The following is a 12,252-nucleotide window of genomic DNA, read 5'->3' on the forward strand; positions in this document are numbered from 1 at the left end:
GTCATTTTATTTAGGTGCAGGAGCGAATTGTTACACTTGGATCTATAAATTTTCTAGTTCGTTGTATTTTAGCCATTATCCATTGAGAATTTAATGGTTTTGAACATTTGTTTTTTAGTTTGGGTTGCTTCAATCTTTCTACAGTTGGTTAAAGAACCCAATATGTTCAAGTCAGTTCGCATTACTCTAAAATTCCCAAATATTCCTCTGTCAAGTCCATTCTTTCTTTGTCCTTACTCCCACTAAAGGGATCTTAAATTTTGTAAATAGACCGGTTGCAATATCTTGAATGACAATCCACCTTTGAAACCGACTGAAACGGTTCTAAATATACAGACAATGAGTATGTGAGATTTTGGTGATTCTTTTGAGCTGTTGAATTAAGCATAGTCCAGAGTTTTGGCCGATAATACAAATAAAATCGTTAGCATTCTTTAAGTATGTTGCAATTTTTTTATATAAAATCGTTAGTAAAGCGATATTAAATGTATACACACTGAGGAAAGTCGTTTGTGAATTCATTGAATTTCCTCAAACTGGTAATACACCAACATGAAATTGCACTTCTCGTAAAGCCATGTAGATCATGATCCCATGTAGCTCTTGGCCATTTAGTTTATTGAGTCAATTCAAAAGTGAGTATCGACTCACATAAGTTTAAACCTAGGTGTCATTGATCCAGTTCTATTTAGGTTATGACTTTTTTAGCTATTCAGTGCGAAATATTTCTTCAGTTCAAAAACTTCAGTTATTAATAACTCAAATTATATAATTACCTAGATTGGTAATTGAGTTACTACTGATCATCCCACATTTAAGAAGAGAGAATTTTAAATTACAGTCTCTACATCTCTGGTATTTCAGTAATCTGTAAGTGTCAGTTTAAGTATTTATTCAAAAAAAAATAATAATCTTTGAAGTTTCGAAAAACCTTGTTTATCTAAATTAAACTTTGCGTGCTAGTTTATTAAGATTACTCAAATATTATTTGCAAAAGTTTATATTTCTTAATAATTTTAGTAGTGTCCAGTCGACTTAGTTTGTTAAGGTTGAACTAAAATATCCAAATATTTGTGATTCAAACATATTCAGATTTAACAAAATTCCAAAAACAACTCATACCAGTCAGTTGAGTTTTTTGAAAAATTACCAAATATTGTGATTCGTGTCAGTTCAGACTAGTTGAATATATCTGAAAGATGCGCTCGGTTCTAGTTACTTGAAAATTCCAGATTTTAAAAATTCACTGAAAGAAAAAATTGCAACCAATGATTTCAGGGATGTTCGAAGCAAGGTTTCAGTCACTCCTATCAATGGGAAAATTTTGAAATTCTAAAATTTCTTATTCTTACCTATAATAAAAATTTAAAATGAAAGATGGAAATTTAGGAGATATTCATACGTTCCAACTTAACCACCCTTAGATCAAGTTGTCAAATCATGACGTTCTACTTAACTCCACCCTTGTATACACAAATACAAATTAAAAATTCGTTCATGTCAGATTGTTGTTATAGTGTCAGCGTAACATTTCTTAAGGAGGTCAAAATTTATGAGAGTAGGATTTAGATGAACCAAACTTTAGCAGTATTGCAACAACTCCACCTTTGGTATTATCGATCGCCTTATATCAGAATATTATCTGTAAATATGTCCCAGCACTCTCAAACAACAATGATACAAGTTTCTATGATTTAAATCTACTTATGTGCACTTTAATCTCAAATAATAGTATACATGTAAGATTTACTGATGAGTTAATTAAAAATCCACAAGATTTTAATTTTAAAATTGACTTCAACCCATGATTCTTCTTGACGATTCCCTCACCTTTTTTCACTGAATCACTAAATTTTCGCCGAACACGGTGATTCATTATACAATCCACTTGTTCAAATACGTACGTGAGTAAAATACAAATTACAAATATTTTCAAGTAATATTAATTAACAGTTTTAACAACAATAAGAAATGCTCACATACACACAATAATTCTAGAAACATATTAGTTTTATGTAAAATTTCAATTAGTTTGATCAAGTAAATGAATTATACTTTCATATAATCATTAAAAATAGACTTTAATATATTATATTATTGTATGTTGTGTTTAACAATGTAGTTATAAAGTATGTTCATTTACAAATGCATTATTTTGGCTTCCCCAAAAAGTTGTGCTTTTAATCGAGCCCCTAAATCGTTGCTGACATTGTTGAATACGTCGACAGCTCTCTCTTGTATATCTTTTTTTGCACGTTTTATCGCTCCTGCTAAGTTAGTTACCTAAAATGCAGGCAAATTTTCGTTCTGCTGTACCCAAAACAGCGGACCTTACCAGCCGTTGTTTAGCACCAGTATCAAGGACCTTCTCCCAGAACACTTTGGGCTGTGAGTAATTGTCTTCATCATAAAATTGCGGATAATAGTCTTCATTTCCCTCAAAGTGCTCGACTGGAGCAGTCGCAAGTGCCGCAAAATCATCAGGATTTGGTCCCCCAAAGCTGTTAGGATAGTAATTTGGGGCTCCACTTTGGTTGAAATAGCACATAAATCCATCCCTTTGAAAGTTATTCTACAACCATTAAATATCTGAATTTGAACATCTTAAAGATAATTTGGTTCTTACCGTGGAATCCACAGGTCGGTTTACGGGTAGTTGCTGAAAGTTGGCACCCAAACGGTACCTATGGGCATCTTGATAAGAATAAAGGCGCCCCTGCAAAAGTCTATCAGGGGAACCCCCAATTCCGGGTGTCATATTATTGGGGCTAAAAGCCAGCTGTTCAATTTCAGCAAAATAGTTACTGGCATTTCGATTGAGCAAAAGTTTTCCTACTTGAATGAGAGGAAATTCCTTGTGAGGCCACACCTAAAACTCGTTTCATGATTCGTTGTCATTAAGCATTTTAGCTCAGTTACTTTAGTTATATCAAAGGGGTTAAATTTCACAGTTTTGGCTTGCTCAGGAGTCATGGCCTGAATGTAAAAAGTCCAGGAAGGAAATTTTTTGTTCGTTTCATTTGCTTCAGTGATGGAATTATAAAGGTCCCTAATGTCATGATCTGGGTCCTCTCCAGCCACCTTTTCAGCCTCAGCTGGATCTTCATAGTTCTGAATACCTATACAGAATTCGTAGCACCTCCACCAATAATATGAATCTAACATTATCTACCTTGGTCGGTTTTATAAATAAATTTGCACCACGTCAGTTTTCGATCTTTGTTGATGAGAGAGAAGGTATGCGAGCCATACCCATGTAGGTGTCTGTACGTTTTGGGTATACCTCGATCCGAAAATAGAATCATCACCTGTTATACGTTATTAATAAATTTTCAAGTGGGTTGTTCACAGTTTTAACTTTTTGTTACCTGATGTACCGACATGGGTGTCAAAGATAGATAATCCCAAAAGGCGTCCCAATCCCTCAAATTTGTAACCGGGTTCCGTTTTTGACTGTGAATGAACATAGGGAAAAGAACTGGGTCCCTCATAAAGAAAATCGGTGTGTTGTTTCCGACCAAATCCCATATGCCTTCCTCTGTGTAGAACTTAATTGCAAAGCCTATTGAATAAGGATGGGTTCGTAGTTATTTGGCGTACCTTATCATTAGGGTGTTATTAACGCATGCGAGAGCATTTGTTTTGAAGGGAAGTACATTCGCTCATTACAGAGAATGATTTGGCGTTAATTGCTTACCTCGTGGGTCTCTCACGGTGTCTGCTGAACCCATGTTTCCAGCAACTACAGAAAATCTGAAAATATTAGCTCAGTTAATGAGTTTCCATGGTATAAATTTAAGCAGATAGGTTGACTTAAGATTGTGGATCTTTATGGTGTACCATGACATAAAATAATATTTTCAAATCAAAAAACTCTGAATCGAGACCAAATTAAAGATTTCCAAGGGCGCACGAAGCAATCAAGATTTTATTTCGAAATCTTATAATTGCGAATCTTAATATGCACTGCTTCAAGGTTTTCGCCACGTTTGGAATTTTGATATATATTTAAATAAGATTTAATTTTCGGGATTTTCAACATCGAGCCATTTTTCGAAAAGAAGGTCCTTATCTAAAATACTCTACAAAGGGAGTATAATTAAAAGAGAGTAATTAGATTATGTTCTGACATGTGAATCTCAGAAACTGTGCTGGTCAAAGAAATTAAGGTGTAATTTTCAGAATCTTACATTTACAATGCCCAATATCACGCAAAAAGAATATTTTGAATTATCAAATGACATCAAAGCTGTTCGAATTTCTGCTAATCATCGAAAGTAAAATTTTTGTAAAGACATTTTTTTTCAACCGAAGATAATCGAAATCAACATTATTTAGAAGTTTTGTTCTAAAAACCCCTTAAATTTGTCATCTATTTAAAGGCTGCGCTGAAGTATCTAAAATTTATTAATAGGAGAGTCATATAAATTCAGAAAAATTCAATCACTATAGGCATGTTTAGGTTGGTCGAAACATTTCTGAATGATTATAAGTATTTTTAGGTAATCACGTGTCACTCGCTAAGTCCTATGAAGAGCTATTAAGATTTCATTATAAATTGTTTTACAGATACAATTTTATTCATTTTGAATTTGAATACTTCTATTAAACTGATTATATCAATCTTCTCAAAATTGTATGGAATGACTAATAACATGAAAAATATCTGTGGATCTCTGCAGGTCTCTAAAGATCTTTGGAAATCTGGAAATAATTTTTCCTATATCTATCGATTACATAGGATAGAACGTTGGAGTAAAGGTTTTCGGTTTGTGAAAATAACTTGAGTAGATTGCCTTTTACTTAGGATCAAACATTTTCAAGGAATAAAAAGAATTACTTTTTATTGATTTTTGGATTTTCTAAACTGAAAAATATCAAACCAGTCTTGTCAATATAAACCAATATTGTACTCTAGAAGTAAGATTTATTTCCGGTGATAGTGCTGAACAAATCGCCCGAGTAACTCATCTCATTAAATATGCTAAAAATCCATTGAGTTTTCACTATTTTTTGAATCTCTAGGTATAACTTATAGTAATTATATCATTGAAAGTTATTTTGGACCATCAAGTTAGGTACAAATAACCTGATAATCTCTACTTTATTTACATTACATTTTTTTGACTTGTTAGATGTCAGTACGATCTTCACTGCTTTTTGGCTTTCGAAATTAAGTTTTGACTGCTTTTACATAAGAGGAAAGAAAGGAAAAATAAAGAAGATTTGACTTTGACTTCGGATAAATTTTATATTATGGATTTTTTTATACTTTCCTATTTTAAAGATTGTTATGTCGTGTGAAAATGGCGTTGCAATGCTTTATTAAAAGATTTGTTGAAGTGTCCCAGAGCAAATGTTTGAATTTTTCTAGACGCGAGAGTAGAGAAGATAGAAAATGAGAGAAATACTGTCACTTCCGAAGAATTTTTAAAACTGAATTATGTCTTTAAATATCTACACTCGGTCCACACTTTCCAATTTAAGAACGAGTTTTGCTCGATATTTTATTGTTCGTCAGTGAAATTACGAAACTTTACAAGATGAGAATGAAATTTTGTAATTTTTCAGAAGATTTTCAATGATTTTGAAATCAAAACTTTTGCTTCTGGCATGTAAAATGACCATGCAATTCACCTACCGTATTGCTATAGGGGTCTTCTTCTGCACCCTCTCAAACACCTTCGACACAGTCAAATCACTCAATTCCTTGGTGCACTCAAAATATCCAAATGCACCCCCTCCTTTGGCGTGCACCACCCTTTCCGGTATCCTCTCTCGATTAAAATGGCTCATTTGCTCCACCATCTGCGCATCTCTCAGGGGTATCACCCCATATTTTCCCACCGTCAGGCTGGTCTTGGGGTTCACAATTGGTATTCCAGCGCTGTTGGTTGCGCTTCCAACTTTGTCCTGAAGAATGTGAATGTCTCATTTAATGGTTTCTATCGAGAAGGATTTGTTTTGACTCTTTCGCAATAAAACAGTATGTGGAAATACGAGATTCTTAAACCGGCAATTTGCAACGATGCGCCATACCGATACATTTGGAGTTCACCGTTCTCTTATTGCATTCCCGGCATGGTCAAGTACAGAGAAGAGTTTTGTGGTGTCCATTTACACTTAACGGGTACCACGTTTTGTTTTTAAATATCTCACAGGTAAATTTTATTAAAATATTTTGTTCGAACGGTCAAAAAATGTGGGATTACATTAATTATATTTATAAGAAAATTTTGTGTTTTTGGACAAATACAGCAAGATTGAGTGTAACAAAACTCCCATAGCAAAAGATGAATCTTCTCCCATTATTGCATTCTCGGCATTACTTCATAATGAACTCACGATTTCCCGTAACGCCCCACCAAGGAACCAATTACTTCGTGGGTTCTTCGTCTTTCAGTGCATCGTTTTGTCAATATGGCCGTACTTATTTAATCTGCTTACAAAGCATATACATATATTTTGAATTTTAATGGTGCTCTACATTGCACAGTTTGCGATTGTGCGCTTTATTACGTGTATTTTTTCAAACGGTATTATCGAATGCCTGCACATGTCAAAAATCATAGTTTATTGAAAGTTATATAATCGAAATTGGTTTATAGGTTTTCAGCAAAAATGATAAGATATATGAGCACTCCGTATAAAGATAAAACTGATTTAAAGGAAGCGATAATCCTTTTTAGTAGACGTAATGTATCATACAGGAAATTGTACAATTATGATGGTTTTAACTTAAAGTCTAATGCTATATCATATCTATAAAAACTAATCTCGCAAATTTCCAGTTTAAGGTATTTCAATTAAACAAACACACCTTATTTTTGGCCTTCCAATCCTCAAGTTGTCTATCAGCAGGTTCCCTGTTTTTGGTGCTCATTCTGGATATAAATCGCGCACAATGACCACTACTATCCTATGCCCTCTACAGCATGGGAATAACTAATTATACAGTTTTCCTTCTGATGTATTTATTTTTTTTCTTCCATATATCTTTATGCACTTTTTGAGGAAGTGGTCACTTACATTGCGATAAAAATGTCTTTGTGGATGTTTTCTTGGCGGTTTTATGGTTTTCTATTTGTTCTGTGACGTCAGGGGCAGCACATTTTACCTACGCATGTGTCTTTAGTTTCATTGTCTACCCTATGCATGGGATGTTGAGATTTTATTGCAAATTTTAGATCTTCATTAAAACCACAGAGGAGGCGTTTAATAATATAAACTTTAAAAACGATAATAACGGAAAATATAAAGAGATCCAAAATAAAGATAATCTTAATTACTTAATAAATCATTACAGTTATTTAGAAATTATGATTCATGAAATCAGATAGAAATTATACTTTCATCCATTTTTCCTCCATACTCTTAGGTTTTTGTTTCTGGTTTTGAAATTCTCTACCTTTTCGCTCAATATTAACTTCTAGAATGGTCATTGTGTGTCCATGTTCTATTAGTCTTGTCATCAGTTCTGTCATTTTAATGAATGCTATTGTTCATAAGTTTGCATAAATTAAACGCATAACGGAGAAACTAGATAGGAACCAATCTTCGAAAACGATGAAAATGAGATTAAAAAACTAACAGCGAAAATAGAAAAGAGACAGAAAGAGAATGAATGAATGGACACTGAGAGCAACAATGAAGAGGGATTCAAATAGGAATATTGAAGGAAGGCTGAGAGGGCGATAATTAACGAAAATTGAGACGAAGAAAATCGAGGAAGATTGAAAACAAAAAAAACAGTGAAGAAATTTTGAGAGAAAATGCCCGACATATTCAAAAGACTGAGAGAACAAAGATAATAATATACGTATATAAAAAGGCAACAGTCAAGGAAACTCGTGAGAAGGGGACATGGGATGCGGAGAGGATCTAAACCAATTAAGACAGAGACAAAAAAGATGACGAAAAAATATAAAATATTTTTAGGGAAATTAAAAAACAAGAATGTTTGGGTATAAGTTGTGAAAGACTAATTGAAAGAAAAAAAGATTTGAAAGCGGAAAACCAACAAAGAATATTTGAGAGATGTGATATGAATGACTTAGAAGACGACAATGAAGGACGACTGAGAGAAAAAGAATAGAAGATTTATTTTGAGCAAGAAATAATTTAAGTTTGGTATTTTTAATGTTTACGCAAAAGTAAGTTGCTTGCAAACTTCCATTTGGTGTTTTATGTTAATAACTTGATATTCACTCTACCTACTTCTACAAAAACGCTTAATATTCTAAACTTAAAGTGTGAAGACTGAATGCTAGAGTACCTATGCAGAAATGAATACTGAGAAAGACGCCACGAAAGGAATTTAAGAGAGATGCGTTTAAATAATATTTATATTTCGAAAACTGTAAATATTATTCTAAAATTAAAAATAATACAACAGTTTAAAATAGGGTGGTAACTACAATCATAAGTAGAGATACAACCCCGAAAGGGTATTCCACACCCTCTAAAAGGATGGTGTAATTCGGCATCTTGCAGGTAGATGGGTATTTTGTTATTCCTAAATAGGTAGTGCGAATGCGATTCCTCTTTAAAGTAAAAAAAGAAAAGTACCTTAACAAAGTACTTTTAAAGTATTTATGTAATTTCATACAGCATTCAAAATATGTGGTAAGTTTTTGGACCATGAAGAAAGTATCTAAGACACTAATAACTAGATTTAGAAAGTTTTCATAAGTGAGCAGAGTAAAATGGAAAAAATACAATATTGAATGGAACAAAAGTGAAGGATAACAAAAATTAACAACCATAAGAAATGAAAAATATAAACTGGATCAATAAACGGATTGTTTTGTGAAAAAAAAATTATAAAATCTAAATAAAACAAGTGTGAAGACAAAAATTCAACAAACCAAGTATCAAAATTTGGATAAAAAAATTGTGTGAGTTAAAAATGTATCAAATTGTGGGAATATCTGGTTAAACTGAGATTGAGACACAATCTAAGAGGTTGAGTCGTCAAAAATAACGTTGATCATGTTGGACAATGCAGACAAAGAAGAAAAGAATATGAAAATAGGTTGAAATGCTCGTAAATTTAAACAGAAACTTATCTCAAGGACTCTTAAGTGTTTGTCAGCCATATTCGGAAACCGGTGAAGAGTAAATTAGTCGTATTCACAGTCTGCCGACGCCATTTCTACGCTTTGACCACCATGAAACTCGCTCAAGTGTATTTGTGGTTCCCGTCGGAATTATCGAACCCTTTTTCATTCGTTGAATATGATTAAGAAAGCGAAAAGTTGACAAGAAGTCGCCAATACGGACAAATTACGCGACCTGACCAATAAATCTTAAGCAGGCCGGACGACTTTGGGCGCCAGAGCGGGATCTCGCATCTCTGTAGTGGTACTTTTTCTTTTTACTTTTTTACCACTTAGGAATGCCTCAAGAATTCGACGTGGTGCTTGGTACGTTCTTTGTTTTAGTACCAGAAGAAACATGAAGGTGTGTGCGGTCAGCTTTAAATGTCAGCCATATTCGTGCCAAACTACAGACTCGTAAACAATAAATAAAATCATTGAATATCTTCAATGACATGGAGAGAAATTGCTATAACTTAGGGGCTACAAATGATCAATCAATGTAATGAGAATATAATGAGAAATCTAAAAGACGCTTTTAAATGAGGCGCCATTTCATTAACAAACAACAAGATACCGACAAGAAAAATACAAATCAGCCGATTTTCTTATCCGCCACTATGAGTAATATAGCAGAGATCATCAATCCATCAATAACTTCAACGTATGTATCTACACAAACAACATGTCCAAGTTGCAACCACACACGCATGTACATATAGCGAAGATGTAGATAACTGATGAAGTAGGTACAAATGTATCGGTTTTATAGTTGCGTGTCTGTTTTACACTTATCGGTTCTTTATAACTGTAAAAGAACTTCATAAAGTATAAATTAATATATTTTTAGCTCGCTTTTTAACACGTTTTCTAATTACCCGTTTGTATATTTTTTCGAGCGATAACAGTTCATTGTCATTTAAAGTATGTTGATTCGATGCACACAACTCAAAAATAAACTATTTCTTTGGATGTTATAAGTAAAACAGAAAACTAGGACAAAATACATTTAAATACTGTGTGGTTTTCAAAGCAGGTCATTCTTGGCTTTTCAGAACGATTTTCTGTCCATGATAAGGTTGAGGGTACTCAAATTTCCGTTAAATACCTGTCTGTCAAAGATCCCTCGAATTAATCGATCTTTGATATTGGGTGGGGCCACCAAAGTGATTCTCAACAAGTTAATTATTTGAGGAACAATTAAATATCAATATGTGTAATTAATAGGTATACAGGGAGAACTGAAAGCAGCTATTTTTTTATTTATGATCCTGTCACGTTTATCTTGAGATCAGTTTTGTTCAGTTCATTTTAATGCGTTTAATTTTTTTTCATAATGCCGGATTATCGATTCTGCATCAAGGTGATCTTTCAATTTGTAATGCATTAAATTTGTTTGTTTCTAGTTATCTCTATTAGATCTTTCCTGTCTTTGTCATGAAAGTTTTGTATATTTTTTATAATTTTTATGCAAATCTCTGTTTTACTCGCTTATGTCGGATTTTAGTTTTTGATTCTGATTCATATCAATTGTTGAATTATGACATCTTTCTTGTTAAGATTTTTTATCTGTCGAATCTTGTTTTCTTTCTTATCATTTCTACGTAAATTGCTCGTACTATTATTAGTTTATTTTAATATTGCCCTTTTGGCCTCTAAATGCTTGTCTTCAGCATGTTTCTTGTAATAAATCAGCCTGAGTTGCCCATTTGTCTTTTCCAGCTTTTTGGTGAAACAGAATAACTTCTCATTATGTTGTTTGAATTCCCTGTTCAGCATTCTCCGATTAAAATTTTTTTTTACAAATAGTTACGAACTCTGTGACTTTCGCTCCACTTTCCTATAAGATCTCCAGAATCTTGCGTAATGTCGTATGTAATACATCACACCACCCGTTCTTGCGCGATGTTAAGGATAATTCTAACCAAACTAGCCTTGATACTACGAGTAACCATGTGTGTTTATTATTTGACTATTAAAACATCCTTATTACCAAATTGTTTGTAAATGAAAACAGCAAACAACATCATGTCATGTCAGAACACGCCACTATAAGCGTGTCCAGAATAACCTGATGCAATATCACAAGATAACCCATTGGGATTAGTCGGCAGTTTCGGGTCACTAATCACAAGAAATTGTAGCGAAAACCCCACGAGCAAGGCGCGTGTCTTTGGTAATTATTACTTATCACTATATGCTTAAAGATGTATAATATTGTTTTTTTATTATTATTAAATTATCTGTAAAATGATAAACGTTAAAAATAACTTTAAAGAAAGAATACTAATTTAACGTTAAATCAATGTTAACAGTCGCATTCCTGAAGGCGATTCAGGAAGCGATTAGATGGTCACGAACGCTTTATCTTCACTTAGACACGGTTACATGGTACTGGTTATCCTGTAGGTCTGTAGCTTGGAGCAGTTCTAGGTATACGATCTGAAAAGAAATCGACTTGACGGGTAATGACCAGAACTGAAATGCCATCGCTTTTGTCTTGAGTATCAGTAGATGTCATCGTGCTAAAGTTTGTTGTGTGGTATTGGTTTTTACCGCCTATAGACTTTTTGCCTGAAGTTATCGTTTTTGTATCATCACTTTTAAATAGTTTTTATTCGTATTCAAAATTAGAAGGTAGCGTAAAATCTAACAGACACCAAAATCTGAACACATATAAAAGAAATAAAACCAAAATTATAAGTTGTTTAAAATACACACACTTATGATACATATGAAAACTGAAAAGAAATCTCATCATAGTTATCTTTGCTACCTGTCTCCTGCTGATGATAAGAGTTCAATTTCTTTGTAATTTGAATTACAATTCTTTCGTCCAGGTTTTCAATATTTTTTTGATTTTGTGTTAGATGGCGCCATTCATGGCCAGGCTCTGGTAATACTTCGAATAAAATATTTCTCAAATTTTGATTTTTAACAAAAAAAAATCAAAAACGACAATTTATTTGAGAATTATTAGCTGTTTTTATCGTTTCTCACTTCTTAGGTCTTCATTCTTCCCACATAAACATCCCCTCGTCTGCAGTGTTCTTCTTACCTTTTTATCAAGCTTGTTTTAATTTTTTTTGTTGTCATTATATACAGGTTAATTCATTAAGAATGGGACATAGCAAAACCGGAGATGGGGAATACT

General features: G+C 33.2%; 2 protein-coding genes across 3 annotated transcripts in view; one reads left to right on the top strand and one right to left on the bottom strand.

The window, feature by feature from the left end:
* The window catches only part of alpha-Man-Ia (alpha-Mannosidase class I a), a 41,510-nt gene that overhangs the window by 9,396 nt on the left and 19,862 nt on the right, over positions 1-12,252 (top strand). The gene's annotated exons all lie outside the window — the stretch shown is intronic.
* LOC136339611 (catalase-like) lies at positions 1,685-7,032 on the bottom strand. The gene is made up of 9 exons (XM_066283010.1): positions 6,821-7,032; positions 5,642-5,913; positions 3,698-3,753; positions 3,369-3,562; positions 3,173-3,308; positions 2,920-3,119; positions 2,627-2,869; positions 2,336-2,572; positions 1,685-2,283 (listed from the first exon to the last, which is right to left on the bottom strand). The coding sequence occupies exons 1-9, from the start codon at positions 6,881-6,883 to the stop codon at positions 2,140-2,142; spliced, it is 1,545 nt and encodes a 514-aa protein (XP_066139107.1). The 5' UTR covers positions 6,884-7,032; the 3' UTR covers positions 1,685-2,139.

The sequence above is a fragment of the Euwallacea fornicatus genome, chromosome 6 (assembly GCF_040115645.1).
Source record: "Euwallacea fornicatus isolate EFF26 chromosome 6, ASM4011564v1, whole genome shotgun sequence".
Lineage (NCBI taxonomy): Eukaryota > Metazoa > Arthropoda > Insecta > Coleoptera > Curculionidae > Euwallacea > Euwallacea fornicatus.

What these genes read in the sequence shown, in the direction of transcription:
- LOC136339611 (XM_066283010.1), bottom strand. Translation starts at nt 6,883, where the DNA reads ATGAGCACCAAAAACAGGGAACCTGCTGATAGACAACTTGAGGATTGG. An exon ending in AAGACCCCTATAGCAATACG is followed by an intron (nt 3,754 to 5,641) that starts GTAGGTGAATTG and finishes TAATATTTTCAG; the next exon opens with ATTTTCTGTAGTTGCTGGAA. An exon ending in ACCGACCTGTGGATTCCACG is followed by an intron (nt 2,573 to 2,626) that starts GTAAGAACCAAA and finishes TAATGGTTGTAG; the next exon opens with AATAACTTTCAAAGGGATGG.